Here is a 13,199-nt window from a genome sequence, read left to right on the forward strand (position 1 = left end):
CCTTTCATACAATACAACTTGTGACATGCCTGGTACAGAAATACAAGTGTATACATTCAGTTCACATAATCATTCCACTCGCATTGCCTGTCTATGTACTAGAGCAGCAGCACTCAAACTTGCACCTGCTGCACACCCAGAATGCGGTCCCTGTCCAAACCGCATCCGAGTGTTCTACTCAGGCAACACATGACAACCTTGTCATTCAGAGGACAGGGATGCTCTGGGCAGTTGTATCGTCTGCCCGGCATCCCAGAAGGCCATGTGACAGGACAGCTAGGCAGACACAACTGCCCAGAGCGTCCCTGTCCTCTGAAAGAGGAGGATGTCTCACTGTGCTCAAACGGAACCAAAAGGTTCACTTACCAGGCAGATGGATTCGCGTGAACGCCAGATCCAGCCCTGGGCCTGGGTTTGCATGGCCCCGTACTAGAGGAAATCCATTCTTAGGCTGCAATCCTACAAAAGCTCAAGTCCCACTGAAATCAACTGTGCTTATTTCTGAGTAAACATGCATAGGATTGCACTGTAAGTATCATTATATTTACATTTAAAGTCAATTTCATCTTTTCAGCCAGTACTTTATTAATCGAGAGCTCCAATCTTGGGTTTAAAAGTGGATTGGTTTTTGTCACTCATATCTGTGTCTCTATACAAATACAGGATCTGTATACAGGCTAGCAAGTAACTGAATTCTTGGCACTTACCTGAATCACAATGCCATTTTCTACTAATACATCTTCCATTTTTGCATATAAAATGAGCAAGAGGGTCACAGGTTGGGAATTCTGTAAGGGAAGGGAAATGTGAAAAATCAGAATAAGTATGACTCCCCTCACTCGTGCAGTTACAGAAAGAGACTTAGTGTTAGCAATTGCACCCCACACAGACAACTATATAAAACATTTATGGACAATTCCCAGGCATTTTTGAACAGTCTATCAAAGAAGGCACCTGAAAGTACTAAATACCTAGGATTACAGCCAGTTCTTCTAATAGTCACATCTGATTTGAGTCAGAACCAACCTGCTTCTCCACCTGTGCTCATTCATCAATGGTTCATAGTGTAAGAGATTTGCATTTAATAACATTTCCCAACAATAAATTATTCCTTAACGGTGTCTTTGTCTTGCAGAAATCTATTGAATAGATGTGCCCAAGTATTATGATCGCAGCCTGGCTTGCTGTCAATCCAAGTCAGAAAAAAATTTATGCAGATGGGACAAAAGTGAGCTCTGGCAAGATGTTCACCTGTACTGCATTATAGAAAGTGTACACTGCTTCAATAGACAAGGTTAGCATTTGACACGGCTGAAGTAGAATCTGCACAGTGTACAGAGCTAGAAAAATAAGTGGCTGAAGAATAAATATATTACCCTGATTCATGGCCTGATCCTGGTCAGACCTTATGCCATTGGAAAAAGCATTCTGATGGCGTAAGGCGCTTTCCAGGTGTTTCTACGTAAATGCAACATGCTGTTGCACGTGGGCTGGCAGCCACCACAAGTGGTGAGTGGCCAGCTCAGCACACCAGCAGACAACAGATGCCTGTTGGCACCTGTAAGTTTATGCAGGGGTGGCTGGAATGGAATAGCAATGTGGCAAGGAGCAGGGCAGACTGGGACCAGGAAAGGGGCAGTTTCTGCAGCACTACAGGGCAAAACCTTACTGCTTTCCTGGCATTGATCCCCAAACCTGATTCAATATGGAATTGCAGCAGCTACAGAGCTGGTGCAGGTCCAAGAAGACCCAGTGAACCAGCAACCATTACATAATTAATAAAAATCAGCAAGCATATACAGGTCCAACCTTGTTATACACGGGTTTTTTATACATGAATTTGACTCAACACAAATGGCCATTGCAAATGGCCCTGGAGAAGGGGAAAAATGCACCTCTTTAAAATGCTTTTCTTACTGTTGTAGAGATCTTTATCTCAACATGATGAGAAGGGTCCTTTAAATTAAAGGAAAACAGTCCTTTACAATAGTTAGAGAGAGGGCAGCCAATTGACAATCCATCAATTATTCTCTCTCCAAGCGACCCCCTCCCATCCTTTTTAGAAAGAAAGATAATCCTTTTTAAGAACCTGGAGACATACTGATTATTGGATTGTCTTCTTAATGACTCGATCTTAACATCACAAAGGTCAGTAAGGCTGTTTTTAAATCACCTGAGCAAAGGGACTTTGTTTTTTAAATTGATTTGCTATAGTGCGATTTTTGCCATTCACATGAGTTCTGTGAATAATGAGACTCAGCCTGACTAGATGTATACGAGTTCCAACACTTGTAAACTTGTGGCTATTCAGGGCCAAGGAAGCATAATGAGAGAATTAGAAATAGCAATGACTTCTAGAGGTACAAACACAAAGGTACTATGCAACAAATTGCTATACAGTTGTAAGATGTGAATTTGTCTCTGAACTCTCACAGATCAAGTGTTTGTGTCACAAGCTATTTTTGTGCATTAATTATTTTATGGTACACTGGGACAGCTGAGCGATGACATTCTTTAACACATAAGAGTTCAGATTCCAGAGGCTGGCAGTGTTAATATGCTGTATTAAAAACAAAGAGAGTCATGTATAGTACTTTACAGCCTAGACGATCTATTATGATATAAAACTTTATTGTGACTTTTATGGGTCAGATCCCACTTTGTCAGATGATTCGGCCTTCAAATGGTTAATCATGTGAATCATTGAAAACCCTGCTATTGTAAAGTCAACATGCTTCAAAAGAAAAAAAAAAACCATCCCAACTGATTTTATTCACAATAACTTTCACAGAATAATATAAAACTTGAATTGCATCCTTCCGTACAAAAACAATACTAGCACTCTGCATTGTTTCAGTTGCACAATGAGGAGGGAAAACTTTGGCAGCCTCAGCTATTGACAATGATAATGTGCAGTATACAACACTACACAAAAGGATTCTCTTCCAAATGTTATCCTGCAGAGTAACAGATCCCAAACTGTGGAAAATGCCAGTGAAAAATGGTTGCTATTCCCTCAAGGGGGTGGCAATTACGCGACTACACTTCCAGGATTATGCTACCAGCATGGTGAAAAAGGGTTTTTTTCCCACATACCTGGCGGTCGCTATGGCCTTGTAGAGGGTGTGGGGAGCTTGTGGCCCCCTTTGAGGGCTTCTCCGCACCTCAGAATGGCTCTCTGATGCAATTGCAACCCATTCCAGTTTTTGTTGTGAAACCAGAAGTGGGTCACAATTGCATCAGGAAGTTGTTTTAAGATGAGGGGAGGCCCACAAAAGGGGCCACAGGCTCCACACTCCCTCTAGAGGGCCATAGCAACCCCCAGGTATGTGGAAAAGACCTTTTACTTTGCTGTGGCGGAAGTGCCATTGCTCCCCCCTGCAAATACTTACAGCAATCTCAACTTCCATTTAAAGCAGCCATTTTCAACCACTGTGCCATGGCACACTGGTGTGCCGTGAATGGTTCCCAGGTGTGCGTGGGAATTTGGGAGAGGGTCATTTATCAGTAGGACCATTGGGAGATGTGAGCCCCCTACTGACAGCACAGTGTGCCTTGTCAAGTGCCAAAAAACCCATGGTGTGCCTTGACAACTTTAGTGCCTTGCCAGTGTGCCATGAAATAAAAAAGGTTGAAAATCACTGATTTAAAGTTTGGGAATCACTGCTGCAGAGCACTCAGTAGTGTATAAGGATAACACAGCAGAATCCATCTCAGAGAAAGAAAGACAAGAGAGTGCAGGACAGTATGCTCAGTATTTCCCTTGTTAACTTAGCTTTAATTGAAACAGAAAATGCTTAGTAAACAAGTTCTCAGTGTCAATTATTATTGAAACTCTTTCAAGGTCATGATTCTACTAAACTCATGCAATTTTCTAATGTGCTTATAGTAAGCAGAATTAACACACGGTCCTTCTTTTCATATCACATTTTTAATCAAGCTACTAAAGATGCCTTGTCATAGGTCCCATATTTTGTACCTGGATGCGAAAGATATGGAAAATACATGCTATGCAAAATATACAATGAGAACAAGTAGCCATATTTGGTAGATTTCCAATTTTCAGGTAACAAATGCTCAATGCTTGGAAACCACTTCATGCAAAGCTTTCGCTGCTTCTCCCTATAATATGGCTGCACTCAAAAGAGCTGATATTTCTTCAGCCACAGCAGCTATTTAAGTTTAAAAAAATGTATGTAGGACCAAACTATGTATTTTATGTTATGACATCATGTGTAGTTTTGCCCTTAGTTAGTGTTACACTAGTTTTAGTGTAATAAAGAGTAGTACACAACTGTTGCTATCTGTATTTTCTGTTTATAATAATCTATTTTTGCTTACTATTGAAAAAAAATAAAATAAAATATTTTTAATTTTTATCTGTACAACTGCTTGTACAGCATCTGAACATTTAGCTTTGTTTCTATTTTACATATAATCAATATACTTTTGAATGTTAATAAATATGAACAAAATGAATAGCCCGATCCTAACCTGCACCAGCACAGCCAGGCCATTTGGCCTGCACTATATCCAGCATAGGTTAGAAGGAGGTTGGAGGTCTCCTTGGGGTAAGGGGATATATTTCCTCTTACTTTGTGTCAAGCCCCAGCCTGCCCTACGGGGCTTCTTGGATCCATGCCAGTTATTTAGCTGGTGCAAATCCGGGAAACCCAATGTAATGCTGGGAGAGCAGGGAAAGGGGTTAGGATACATCAACCTTTGCTGATCCTGGCCCTCTCCCAGGCCAATCTACCCCCTATTCTGCCCTCCCCTGCTCAGAAATGCCCCTTCCCGCCACCTTCCCCACACCCCTGCACCGATCAGCGCAAGCCTATCTGCTCCAGCCGGAGCTACTCCTGAATGTAGCATAGGCCAGCTCACGAGTAGTCACAAACGTGCTTTACAGCATGTTTACAACACTCTGAGCTGGCACAGGAATGGCTATGCCAGCTCACAAAGATGTTTGGATTGCACTGTGCATGTAAAAATTATACAACAGGCATTTATCATGATTACACGTGTGTGTACTACCCTATATATTTACTGTTCCCTACGAGCATAATTTGTCAGTAAGAAAGTAGTCTCTCTTTTTTTACTTATTTAAAAGCACTCACCGTTTCTCACAGAAAGTGATAGAAGAAGGAGCTAATGAAAGTTACAACCTTTCCAGAATAATGAAAGAAAAGGGGAATAGAGAAGACTCCTTTTGATGAAATCATTAATGAAATCTTTGCTGTGACCTGTAGATATACTGTTGAACTTTTTTTCAGGGGAGGAATGCTTTTTTTTGGTCTTGTTTAATCAGAGCAAGGAGTATTATGCTGTTAAAGGGCTGATTACCAGACATTGTTACTAATATCTTCCTGCCTAATTCTGTGAGCAGAATGCAAGATGAGACATAAAAGTTTCAGCATGGAGATCTCTTCCTCTCTCTCCCCATCCAGGCTTAGCATGTCCATAAGTGGTGCTGCAATGCTGATGACTCAGAACCTTTGTAGTGCATATAAAAGTTTTGTTCAGTGGTGTCACAGTAGGGATAGGTAGATGTGTGGCTGCTTTAGCACTTGGTTAAAGAACTTTGCATTGAATAAACCCTATATGTATTAACTAAGAATGTTGTGGGGTTTTAGTGGGTACGCCTACTGTACTGCCACAGGAACAGAGGCCATGCTAGGGAAATGCAGTTGGGAACTTACTCATGTGAACTGAAGAGCAAACAGAAGACAAGTCATGGTGGAAACTATGTCCTTCTGGGAGCCAACTCAAAAGGATGCGAGCCTGAAACCCTTCATCAGCCAGAAGCAGTGCATGCAGTTTGCTTGGGGACATGCAGGGCCAACACAGCTATGAGGCTGAGGGCCTGATCCATGCATGCCAGCTTACCACTGGTGCGCTCTGTTGCAAATGTGCCATTAGGCACATTTGCAAGCCTTACCATGGGCCCAGCACCAGAGCTAGCACAGAGATTCCACTGAAGCCATGGGTAATTTATATTTGTGGGTGCTAAGGATGAATGGGTGCAGTGGAACAAATTCTTTCTGTAAAAAGGTAAATCTTAAGGGGGGGGAACCTCAGATACTGAAAGAGGAGGATAACAATAGCCAGGAACTTGGATACCATCCATTTTTTGGCAAGATAAAATACAGGAAGATTCTCTCTACCAAGCTTGTGCAATAAAACCATAAAATGGTATGTAATGATCGATCAAGGAACAGGGAGATGTTAGGGTAGCGATGGGGGCGGATTGGGTAGGGTCAGGTGACAGGGGCAGATCAGGTCTGGGAAATAATAATAATAATAACTTTATTTTTATCCCGCCTTTCTCCCCTAAGGGACTCAAGGCGGCTTACAACAGGTTAAAACAGATTAAAAACATAATTTAAAAACAGATAAAAGCATATTAACACATATCATAAAAACAGTAGTCAGATAAAAAGCAGTAAAAAGGTAAAAAGAGCATAGAGCAGCAAGTCATAAAAGAAGGAGGCAGATTTGGTAGCAGCAGCGTCTGCTGAAACAAAGCTCCCATCCCAGACCCAATCCATGTGGACTTGCACCAGCAATTTTTCTGGTGCAGATCCAAGTAGGCCTGACCAGGCCTTGGAGATTTACCCCTGGGTAAAGGAATATTTGCTCCCTTACCCAGAGAAGACTTCCATGACTGCCTCCCCACAGGATGCAACACAAGTTGTTTTGGTGTGGCTGCATGGGGGGAAGGATAGGACTGGGTCCTAAGTAAAGGGAAGGGTGTATAGAAGTGCACACACTCATTCATCTACCTGCATCCCCTAGGAGGTGCCCCTTAGGAGGGATGTTCATGGGTAGCAGAAGTAGCAGTGGGAGATAGATTCAGGCAACACGGAGGCACACACAGCCCTTGTGCCTTATCATTCATACTGAAAAATCAGTATCTTTTTAACTGAATTGTTCTGTTAATGAAGACTATGAATTAACTTACCACAAGATGTCATTTCGTCTGATTCGTCACCACAGTCATCCTCCCGATCACACAGCCATGAATTTGGAATACAACGTCCATTCACGCAAGAAAACTGATCTGCTTGGCATGTTCTTGCTGGAGAGACAACACATAAAAACCATAAGGGCTGAAGATTAGATGGTCTAGTTGAATAATTCATGCTTACTACTATATTTTTTTCATGCACAGTGCATCACTTTTTTATAGTGTGATTTAAAAAAATATATATATTATTAAGTTAGAACAACAGAATCTTGTGACATTAAAGATTAATACATTTATTGCAGCTTTTGGAAAGTATCCATCATTTATGGCCCAATCCTAACCCTTGCTAGCACTGGTGGACCTCATGCTCCACTGGCACAAGCTGTTGCAAAAGTGCTATAAAGCATTTTGTAACAGTATGCCTTCTAGGAGCGACAGCAGGAAGGCCAGAGCCTTGCCCACTGGAGCAGATAAATTTGGCACATGGGCGGAGGAATGGCAGATGAGTGGGATCGGGCTCAAGATGGGGTCAGCAGTGCTGGTGCATGCCATATCCTATCTCACTTCCCGGGCCGGATTTGCCAACATGGATCAACACAGACTTATGACAGTGAAGTCATGCTGCAGGTTCAAGTTGGCCTATTGCAGCTGCTCAGGCTTATCCTAGGGCAAGGGGACAAATGTCCCCTTACCTCAAGAAGACCTCCAGCAGCTTAAAGTTCCCCATGCAGTGGAAGCCATGCCTGTGCCACTTTGCTAGTCTTCCTTGGAATTTAATGTGTCAGTCTTTAAGGTGCTACAAGACTATCGTTTTTACTACAATAGACCACTATTAACTGTCCTTCTGGATATCATTAAGTGATCTTATCATAAATTTTTGGATTCACTGTTCTAAAACAGTGACCCAATGTATCACTTCTGTTAGCAATCTAACAAAACAGATTATCAGATTTTAATGGCCAAGTTCTATCTGGGTCTTGCACTGATGGATATTGCATTCTGTCAATGCAGGGCCCAGGATACTGACACCATAGCTGCTAAACTGTGCATGGGCTGGGCCACCAACTCATTAAATAAATGCATTATAGATAAATAATAACCTATGTATTATGCAAGATGGGAAAAAATCATTATGTCTTTCAATCCATCTCTCAACAAATTTCAGGGCAACAAAAAATTTAAGGAGAAGTTTCTACTGTCACAGGAGTTCGCTGAAATGGCAGAAAACCATACTGAATGCCATAATGGCACTACTGAATAAGTGCCAAATTGCTTCAGAAAGTAGAGCCAGGCACAAAGATTAACAGACCATTCCTATTCTACCAACCACCCCCCCCACACACACACACACACTGATGCAGCAATGCCAAAATAGCTACCAATGAATCCTGTATAGGGCAGTTCCCTTACCTGGGCTAAGCCTCTATGGCACAGAGGGGTCTATTCACACATGTGCAAATGAATTCCCAGTCTGCACGGACCCACGCTACAGAATTGAGTCCGGGAAGGGGGCTAGGATTCGGTGGCCACCACTGCCACCAAACGCAACTCTTTCCCAGGCCCCACCCACCTTTATTCCATCCCAGGCCCCCTTCCATCCGCCCTCTGCCCATGTTGCCACTTCATTTTGCTCTTGCACACCTCCATTCCACACTCCCCCACGCCATCCCACTTCCCCCACCATTCTACCTGCCTCAATGTGTGACTGGTGATCCTCCAGCATGTGGGGGAAGTTCCAACAGCATGCAAGTTTGTGCACTGCTGGAGCACTTTTCTGATTGCATTAAGGCAACTGCCTTCAGCACAATGTGCGTTCCAATGGAGGCAGGACTGGGTCATATGTGAAATTCAAACTTACTGTACAGGGTGGATTCCAACTGTATGCCAAACATACTGGCATCAAAATGTCAATTCATTTAAAACTGCTGTAATCAGACCATCAATTACACTGCAGTTCACTGCAGGTTACAGATGATGGCTGGATCCCAAAGGATCTCCTCTATGGAGAACTCGTGCAAGGAAAGTGCCCTACAGATAGACCACAGCTGCGATACAAGGACATCTGCAAGAGGGATCTGAAGGCCTTAGGAGTGGACCTCAACAAGTGGGAAACCCTGGCCTCTGAGCGGCCCGCTTGGAGGCAGGCTGTGCAGCATGGCCTTTCCCAGTTTGAAGAGATACTTGGCCAACAGTCTGAGGCTAAGAGGCAAAGAAGGAAGGCCCATAGCCAGGGAGACAGACCAGGGACAGACTGCACTTGCTCCCGGTGTGGAAGGGATTGTCACTCCTGAATCGGCCTTTTCAGCCACACTAGACGCTGTTCCAGAACCACCTTTCAGAGCGCGATACCATAGTCTTTCGAGACTGAAGGTTGCCAACATGACAGTTACTTAAACTAGAATGTTAACTAGGGGTAGGATTAAGATAAAATGTAATCATCTCAAAATGAAAAGTTGGTGGTTGTAAAAATTTTCTTACCTGCACAAGTTTCATTTGATTCATCTTCACTGTTGCCACAATCATTTGCTCCATCACAAAGCCATCTCTTGGGGATACAGCGGTTATTATGACACTTGAATTGATTGTCAGGACAGGAGTGATTAACTGGGAGAAAAAAAAATTAAATTACATCCTAAATATGTATCCAGAAACACTGTTGCCAAAAATACTGGAAATATGACTTATGTGAGGTTGTATTTGCTGTAAAAAAAAATTTCAATAAAATTCACATACCAACGCTATATCCATTGTCCTGTTTTAGAATCCAATCCCAATTAAAAATAATGTGTTTGAAAAAAAGGCAAATATGCCATGACTCTAGAAAATAATTGGGGATTCCAACTCCCTCCATACACAAAAAGCTGCAGAATCAGAAGCAGTACCCAACACAGAAAGATAAGAAACTGAATAATTTCTCAGCCTTGCAAAATAAAACACACAGACTACAATCCAACATGGATGTAGGTGTGTTGAAACCTCATTAAATCAGTGTAATTAAGTATGCTGATCTTTATTTGTACCATCACCAAATTTATTTTCCCCCCTTAACAATTCATAATTTTCTTTTCCTCCTTATTATCGTTTTTCCTCCTATTTTTCCTCCTTACTCCTCCTTATTAATCTTATCTTTTGTTAATACTCTCAGTCTTCATTTAAATGTTTGACTTCCTTGGATTTAAAACAAATAAAAAAACACCTGAGGAATAATTATATATACTCGTATATTTGAAAATACAGATAAATCTTTGACCTTTTCTCAAAAAAGGAACAACAATAAAACTCTTAATTTGCTTCGTATAATTGCGCACATCACAAATATCAAAGATATTTGTGCTTTCAGGGCAGTGACAGAACAAATGGCATATTGCTATGATGTTTGGCAAAGGGCAGGCAATTCACACATTTCCCCCCAAAAACAAGTTGTTTAGAAAGGAGATAGGGTAATCTGCAAGAAAATCAATCAGCAATGGATGGAAATGTATGCGGAGAGATACTTAGTCCCATTTTGTTTATTTTAACATCAGCAACCATCATCTCACAAACGTCCCATGAGAATATGTTTTCATTTAAATAAAAAGTGAGGGGTCAGTGTGATATAGCAGTTGAGAGTGATGACAAGATTTCAGAAATATCCAGGTTCAAATCCTCACTCAACCATGAAGCGCAGTGGGTGACCTTGGGTCAGTCACTGTCTCTCAGCATAACCTAACTCAGAGGGTTGCTGTGAGGATGACAGGTTACAAGTCTTGATGCCTGTATGAAACCTCTGGGTTTTACAGGTATCCTATCTCTGAATAATAGATGCAAAGGGATGGCAACAGGATACAGATGTCTTGATGTATTGTGTGCTCCCAGAGGCACCTGGAGGGCTACTGTAAGATACAGGAAGCTGGACTAGATGGCCTGATCTATCAGGGTTCTTCTTATGTTCTATGAGGGTAAAAGTAGTGATAGAGAACAACATGTGCCATCCTGAGCATCCTGGGTGGGATTAAAACAAAACTTTAAAAAAGGAATGAAATAAAATTTGTTTCATTTGTGGATTTATTTTAATGAAGGAGAAAGTACTCACTGTCCAATATTAAAAAGGCTTTTAAACTGCAGTTAGTTGCACTTTTGTTATTCAAAAGTGCGAAGATGAAAGCTCACCATTCAGTTCCCTAATTAGTTTTGGTGTATGGATAAAAAAATGTATACTGTTGAGGTAATGAGCATTAAATTGTTTATGATGCCCGTTCAATACATTATTCAGTTTTTAATGCAGATTTTTATAATGCCATAACTTATTACTACATGTGTTCACAATAATTATCTAAGCATACAAATAAAATTAATGTAGTCAGGGCAATGCATATCAACCAATAAAAGAGTTTACAAGGGCTCTTCTAACTTATAGCAACAACAATAAAGTAAGTTGAAGGGTGCCAGACTGACTTATAAAGGCAAAATGGTTCACAATGAAGGATAAAGCCTCCAGTAATTCAGCACAACAGGAAGCTATCTTAATGCTAACCTACTGTGCTCTATATGTTGAAGACCCAGAGGCTAAAAGCTCAATATTCATGCTTTTGGTCTATTTATCCTACATTAACCATCTTTATAAGTCATTTTGTTATGTATATTAGACACTACTAAATCTAAGAAAAAATAACAAGAAATAAAAATTTTAACGATTTCTGTTGCCCTTGACCCAACTCTTCATTTTATGCCAGGGGATTTTTAATGCAAGCTTCTACATTCTGCGCAGACAAGTAGATACTCTGTCATCTCCGCTTATTATTCAGAAGATTTTATTTTAGAAAGATGCAGCACTTCAGTTATTTTGTTTTATTTTTTACTCACATGACAATTTTGAAGTGCTACATGGGAAAATGATGCTCTGAGTATAATTTCATGGCCTCTTTTCAAGTTCAACGCTGAGTCTTAAAGATTGTTTATATGTGGAAACTGATATATTATTGTATGGACACAAGGTTAGATGTGATACTTCATTGTGTAATTCTGTTTTATTTCTATATGATCACAACCAATCACTTCTCAGTGTATGTTAAAGCATTAGGATGAATAACTTCCTGAAACATGAGCTTAAATCTCTCCAGCTGAAGTCAATGAGATTTTAAAATGCCTAACTTGTGGTTGGATCACGTCCTGTATTTGTAATGAAGCCATCCATTAGCTTTACTTTGAATAATTCAGGGGACTTGTTACTGGTGGCCAGATCAAACAACCCTTCCTCTAGCTGAGCCTGAAAGAGCTATAGACTAGATTAGCTGGAAAAAAGTTCTAAGTATCTAAAAAAAAAAAAAAAAAAAAAAAGTTCAGCAAAGCTTCCAAAATGATAAAAATAAACCTTTGCTGGACAAATATAAAAATATTTGAAAATATTTTCAAAAGAAAAATATAAAAAACAAAGTTGTGGCTTCTACAAAGCATAAAATTAATCAAGATCTAAATGTGATAAAAAGCTAACATTTGGGCTATAAAGTTTTTATATTATGCTAACAACCAACCATAAAACCATCCTTTCACAACAGTCACCAGAAGAAAATGATCTCTGCAAAGAAGTACACATGTTGTTTTATATCCTGTACAATGCTGCTCAGTATGTTGCCTGTTAACTTTCCAGTGCCTATTAATGTAATTAGTCATTGAACACATAATGGGGCTGTACTGGGAATGGGTTCAGACAATGAGGTGACTCATACTACTGAGATCTTCCCATTCTCTGGATCATGCCCATCATGACACCTGACAAGCAGTAAATAGGAGTCTGACAGCCCAATCCTGAGCTGCCCGGCACACAGGGTTGTAGCAGTGCCAAAATGGCTGCCAGGCAGCCACAGGTGACTCCAAACATCTCCTCAGAGGAAGGAGACATTTGTCCCCTTCTCCCAGGTAAGGTAAGAAGCCCGCAATGGGGCTACTTGACTCTGTGCTGGCTGTTTAGCTGGCACAGAGTAAAGCAGCCCTGGGTCAAGCCAGGAACTCCAGGCAGCTGTAGTCATTTTGCTGCCTGGTGGATTTAAATTCGCTACTCCCAATGAACACAGTTTCATATTATCTTGCTCTAACATGGTAGGTTGGAATAGACCTACATCATTAAGAAAAGTTCAGGATGTCAGATCTAGGAATGGCATACACAAAGAACTTGTTGTGCATATCAAAGCAATCTATGTTCTAATATACATGAAATATTTCACAATAATATTGTGAAACAATATATGTTTACAAG

The 13,199-nt window shown here is 40.9% G+C and overlaps 1 protein-coding gene across 1 annotated transcript in view; it reads right to left on the reverse strand.

The window, feature by feature from the left end:
- LRP1B (LDL receptor related protein 1B) overlaps positions 1-13,199 on the reverse strand; it is a 796,682-nt gene that overhangs the window by 293,479 nt on the left and 490,004 nt on the right. The window contains exons 17-19 of the mRNA XM_066621533.1: positions 9,446-9,571; positions 6,962-7,078; positions 708-788 (exon numbers count right to left, since the gene is read on the reverse strand). Of these exons, the coding sequence (XP_066477630.1) occupies positions 708-788; positions 6,962-7,078; positions 9,446-9,571 (324 nt within the window). The remainder of the gene's footprint in view (positions 1-707; positions 789-6,961; positions 7,079-9,445; positions 9,572-13,199) is intronic.

Source organism: Tiliqua scincoides, chromosome 1, assembly GCF_035046505.1.
Source record: "Tiliqua scincoides isolate rTilSci1 chromosome 1, rTilSci1.hap2, whole genome shotgun sequence".
Taxonomy (NCBI): domain Eukaryota; kingdom Metazoa; phylum Chordata; class Lepidosauria; order Squamata; family Scincidae; genus Tiliqua; species Tiliqua scincoides.